This window comes from Triticum dicoccoides, chromosome 6A, assembly GCF_002162155.2.
Source record: "Triticum dicoccoides isolate Atlit2015 ecotype Zavitan chromosome 6A, WEW_v2.0, whole genome shotgun sequence".
Lineage (NCBI taxonomy): Eukaryota > Viridiplantae > Streptophyta > Magnoliopsida > Poales > Poaceae > Triticum > Triticum dicoccoides.
In genome coordinates this window covers 30,891,534-30,896,921 of record NC_041390.1, presented here as the reverse complement: position 1 = coordinate 30,896,921, position 5,388 = coordinate 30,891,534, and the positions used below count along the sequence as shown (strand labels likewise).

Sequence of the window (5,388 nt, the reverse complement as noted above, 5' to 3'; positions counted from 1 at the left end):
ATGAACTTCATATTATGTATATTATGCCTTACATATGGACATACTCAATTTATTGGTTGCTGCTACAATCACAGCCATTCAACATCATATTCATATAGTATATGTACTGATCCCTTGATCGACAAGGTAGCTCTTCAAATCTTCTTCTCTTCTAAAACGGAGCGGTTTGGCGGATAATCAGTCTGGGCCATCTGGCTCAGCTTCCTGTTGCAGTTCTGCACGCAGACGTCGGTGCAAGAACAGAAATCATCGATCAGAACAAAACATGGAAGTATTCTTGTCAAAAAGAAAAGAACACGCAGATTTTCAACTCATCAAGAAGAAGAAGAAGAATTAATGTGATCAAGATGGTCCGTCGTCTTACCGGTCGGCGCCGCCGCTGAGTGGCCGCAGATCTGTATCTTGCAGGCCATCCTGCAGGTGGCGGCGGCAGAGCCGACGCCGACGCCATAGCCGGGCTGCAGGTTGGTGTTGGGGCTGCACTTGTTGGCGCAGAACACATCGCAGGCGTAGCCCGGCACGTTGTCGTTCACGCACCCGGAGTAGCAGTCGTCGAAGCACTTGCAGAACTCCGACTTGGCGGCCGCCTCCCTGGGCAGCAGCGCCAGGAGGAGGAGCACGCACAGCGCGGCCATGGGGGCCGCCCCCTTCAGCTTCTTCGCCTCCATCTCCTTCCTCGCGCAAGCTATGGGCTATGGCTTCTTCTTCTTCGGGATCAGGGAGTGGAGACGAGTGCTGTGGTGAGTGTGTGAGAGACTGTGGCAGTGTGGGCTCTTCTTATATGGGCACCGGAGTTCCGTTCGGAGGGCATAACCGTCATTTAACCTGGATGACTCATGATGTATTTTCCGAGCATCGAGCATCGTATTTTGCTGTTTTCGCGATTTTCCCTAGCACCGCCTCCGGGTTATGCGGCCAAATGGTTGATGGCCAAGTGGAGAGTGTGTCATTTAGCCAGTTTTTGCCATGGTATTCATTTCCGAAGATAATATCACTCACCGTGAATACAACCTTGTTGGACCTAAAAAATGATAGAGACAAGGGAATGCTGTTCATCTCTGTTTAAGTAGGCAAGCCACTATGAGTCTGCCTGTGTTGATGTAGAAAGGAAACAGAATGCGGTTCTGATCCAATTCTGATATATATACCAGTACAGTTTCATCTTGGCAGGCTAAATTTGTTTAGATAAGTAAACCATGATCACTTATGTATCGTGGCCGTGATTTTTCAGTAGTAGTATACTTTATTTGTCTTCAAGTATTGTGCAGAACAAGCTTAAACGATAGCTCAGGATGACTCCTCCCTTCTGACCAGCTAATTCTGATTGTGCATATTCTTCATTTTTCATACGATATTAATGAGTATATGCTGTTTTGGAAATATTCAGTAAATTTGACAGCAGTTGTGTTTTATATATCTATAACTATCTTTGTTTCAAAAGTGAGTTGTGTTTCTGTTTTTTTTGAGACTGTGTTTCGGAAATTACAGTTGTAAGTTTATCTAAACTAGTAAGCATGCACGTGTAAAACACGTCTCAAACGTAAAACAGGTGAATTCATATAATAAAAAAATAAATGTTTTTAAAATATAAATCAAATGGATACATAATGTTTGATGTCGCTCAAATTGTATTTTCAAAAGCGAGACACAATAGTGGTTATGTTGCTGCATAGAGTAATAGCATGAAAATATTCTCATTTAAATAAAATCAGTAATTATTTATTAATGCAGTAATATAGACATGTAGTATAGTCTTCTCTTCGAGTACAGCCAGGAAAAAAAAGTATAAACTGCCTTACGGTGCAATTATATTGTTCAAGATGCTTAATTCTCAAATCTTATTTTATTCTACTAATCTGCATAGAAAAATATATATTTGTGCTAATTTGGATTAAATTATATATATTTTTTGGTTGTGTGGACTGCCAAAATTATATAGCTACCTACTATGGATAATAGGAAATAGAAGATGATATGTGACTACAACGACTTTTATATGAAATAAAGATGATTTACAAGAACTAATTGAAATGTAAAAGGGCTAAAAGAAATCCAATAATTATCATGATAGAAAATATTTATCCGGTTTTGTATGTGTTTATGCGTTGGCAACCATACTAACTTACAATGATGTAAGACGCTTTGTATGTATAGAAATTGAAATGAGTTATGAAGAAAAATAAAGATGAAAGGAAAAGTATTCTAGAGTATTTGTCAAGCTTAACCTTATCAAGCTTTTAGGTCAGCTTCTAAATTACAAAAAAAATGATGAATCCTCAAATAAGAAAGAGACAACAATTTGGAACATGCTACAAAACTGGTGAAGATAGAAAGCATTCATCCTCTTTTTCCTTGTCGTAAGGAGTAGCTTCAGCATACATTTGTAACAGTGTAATACCTGATCCGAAAAAAGTTGTTCATTATTATTATTGGAGGAAAGAGGCGCGCAGACAAAGAAAGAGAGACGGTGCAAATAAGGCCTTAAACATCATGTCTTCAAGTTTGATGACTGCAGATATGTTGGATCATTCAAAACTGCACAAGTATATAAGAATAAATATATGTGCCAAAATAGCGAAAGGTATTTGGTTTCTCTGTCATGAAACAAAATAAATCCGACTGAGTACAGTTTATATGATTTCTCTATACCAATATACGACAGCTGTATTAGGACAGATCCTTTGAAGGATCTATTTATTGGAACTCAGCCGGATTAGTTTCTTCATTGGATCCTTCTGTATGGTAAAATTCTCTTTGTTGGAACAACAATAATCAGTATTAGCGATTGGAACGCAGTAGAGATTGCATACCTTTACAGAACAGTGAGAGATATTCTCTAACAACAGTTCGGAGTCATGTGACCCGTTTTAGATGTATAGAATCATGTAACTGAAATAGTAGTACATCTTCAATATCTTGCTTCCTACTGAATCTTACATAATTTACTGGACTGTTGTGCAATTATGTTAAAGTGACGCGTGTAAAGTTTTCTCTAAGAATGAATCATATATTCTGATTTCCATCCTATCCCTGGAGATAGTGCCTAGGCAGGTGCAACCCACCTTAATTCCAGGTAAAGCAACGTCATACGTAAAACACACACTGATCAAATAGCACAAACAATGCAATTCTAATCAAGGGGATGGCGTTACCTCTTGATACGGTCCAGTTTAATGCATATGGTGATATGAAGTGAAGCCCAAGGAAGCCGACATGAACATAAGAAGTAATCATGGGAAATAGACTCTGCATCTTGACTTCTTTAGTATCCCTTTTGATCCTACTTTATAAGACAAGATTGCTGCATTCTTATGTGCGTGCCATATATAATTACACATTTTCAGTACAGCAATCGGCAACCTAAGATAATCCCAAATCTATAATTCTAGATTGCTTGAAGCCCCACAATTCTTATTTAATATGTAATGCACGTGCACCCACTAAACAGACACTTTGTCGGCGTGGGTGCTGCGAACGGAGCTGAAGTCAATGCGGATGCCGATGGTTGCCGGAGAGCATGCCCTGGACGTGGATGGAGTCGTCGCAGTAGCGGCAGAAGAGCGCCTGGCCTCCAAACAGAAGACGATGGCGGAGATAGCACGTGTGTTTCCGGAGGAAGACGAAGCTCCTCGCGCTCCCCCCATTGTGGCTAGCGTGCATGATGGCGGCAGGCGGCTCGTGATTAGCTTCCTAATATGATGGATGCGTCCGAAATAAGTTTTTTAATAGGATGGATTTGTCTGAGATTAGTTTCCTAATAGGATAGATGCACTCTGATTTAGTTTCCTAGAATAGGATGCATCCGTGATTATTAGTTTCCTAATTTCTCAGGCGTGGAGTTTCATATTTTCCTCCACGGTGGAGTACGGTCAGTCAATGTAAATTGCTAAGTGCACACAGAAAATGGTTTAGGTTAAGGCTAACCGTTAGATTGATTTTAGTGGGTCGTGCGGTGGTATTGGATGTGTGTACGCTTTGTGAGGTATGCTTAAAGAAGTTCTTGTTTGATTGCTTAATAGTAGTATAGATATCTTCCTAACGGCTCTTGTTCCGTTTTGAGCTTTCTCTGGAATGTCATTGTGTCATGCGCCTTCGTTAAATCATATGGCAGCTACTGTCTACTGATTTGCCTATGTTCCTTTATGTCCCCTTTTGTGCGTGTTCCAGCGCTACTTTTCCTTCGCTTTTTAGATGCTATGAAGCCTTGGATGTTGTATCAGTTGCCAAAGTTTGGAATTCCTCTATGAGTTGGCTAAGAATTGAACTATTTTATGAGCTAGCTTCTGAAGAAAATAAGATGGCTCACTTGTTCCTGCCAAAAAGTTGAAGCCTAACTTGCTTATGAAGAAATGATTTCCTTATTCTTAGGAAGACAGGCAAACCAAAGCCAAATAATCAGTATTAGCCTTTGTTATTAAGTTTCAGTAGAATGCTACTTTGCTTCTGGGCGTGTTATTTTTTTCTCCTTTTTCTGATCTGTAGCGAAGGCTTCAATTTCAATGGCTTGGCTAACATTCGGATTTTTTTTCTCATCTCGGGATAAGGGGGTGAAGGTCGCACTTTTTCATCACAAAAAAGAAAAAAAACATTGGAAATACCAAATCAAAGCGTAATTAACTTCATATTATGTATACATGCCTCGCATATCGAGACACTCATTTTATTTGTTGCTGCTACAATCATAGCCACTCAACATCATATATATGTAATGATCCCATGATCGACAAGCAAGCGAGCTCTTCAAATCTTTTTCTCTTCTCCTAAACCGGAGCAGCTTGGACCTTGGAGGTTAATTGGTAAGGGCCATGTGGCTCAGTCTCCTGTTGCAGTTCTGCACGCAGCCTTCGGCGTTAGTTGCATCTGCAAAAATTGCAATGCAAGAGCAGAAACCATCAGAACAAAAGATGAAACCATTCTTGTCAAACGGAAAAGATCACATAGATTCAACTCATCAAGAAGAAGAATGTGATCAAGACGGTCCGACGTCTTCTTACCGGCCGGCGCCGCTGACCAGCCGCAGATTTTGATGCTCAGTTTGCTGCAGGCCATCCTGCACATGGCGTCGCCGCCAACGGCGGCCTGGTTGGGGCTGCACTTGTTGGCGCAGAACAGTTGGCAGAGGAAGTGCGGCACCTTTTTGTTCACGCACCCGGGGAAGCAGTCGTCGAAGCACCGGCAGAACTTGGACTTGGCAGCCACCTCCCCGGGCAGCAGCACCAGGAGGAGGAGCACGCACAGCGCGGCCATGGCGGCCGACCTTGGCCTCTTTGACTCCATCTGCTGCTTCCTCGTGCAAGCTATGGCTTCTTCTTCTTCAGGATCAGGGAATGTGTGGAAGATGATCCAAGCGTCTCCTCAACTCCTCGTAGAGAGCCCGCGTTGGTTTAT

The 5,388-nt window shown here is 41.5% G+C and overlaps 2 protein-coding genes across 2 annotated transcripts; both read right to left on the bottom strand.

Annotated features, from left to right (window-relative positions):
• LOC119314311 lies at positions 1–733 on the bottom strand. Its single transcript, XM_037589042.1, has 2 exons — positions 365–733; positions 1–215 (listed from the first exon to the last, which is right to left on the bottom strand). The coding sequence occupies exons 1-2, from the start codon at positions 666–668 to the stop codon at positions 178–180; spliced, it is 342 nt and encodes a 113-aa protein (XP_037444939.1). The 5' UTR covers positions 669–733; the 3' UTR covers positions 1–177.
• A 4,056-nt stretch (positions 734–4,789) lies between these two features.
• Positions 4,790–5,277, bottom strand: LOC119315557. Its single transcript, XM_037590131.1, has 2 exons — positions 4,995–5,277; positions 4,790–4,860 (listed from the first exon to the last, which is right to left on the bottom strand). The coding sequence occupies exons 1-2, from the start codon at positions 5,275–5,277 to the stop codon at positions 4,790–4,792; spliced, it is 354 nt and encodes a 117-aa protein (XP_037446028.1).
• Between the last annotated feature and the right edge of the window lie 111 nt (positions 5,278–5,388).

Excerpts from the sequence above, each read along its gene's own strand:
- LOC119314311 (XM_037589042.1), bottom strand. The coding sequence starts at position 668 with ATGGAGGCGAAGAAGCTGAAGGGGGCGGCCCCCATGGCCGCGCTGTGC. Across the intron at positions 216-364 it reads CTCAGCGGCGGCGCCGACCG|AACTGCAACAGGAAGCTGAG; the intron begins GTAAGACGACGG and ends GTCTGCGTGCAG.
- LOC119315557 (XM_037590131.1), bottom strand. The coding sequence starts at position 5,277 with ATGGAGTCAAAGAGGCCAAGGTCGGCCGCCATGGCCGCGCTGTGCGTG. Across the intron at positions 4,861-4,994 it reads CTGGTCAGCGGCGCCGGCCG|ATGCAACTAACGCCGAAGGC; the intron begins GTAAGAAGACGT and ends CAATTTTTGCAG.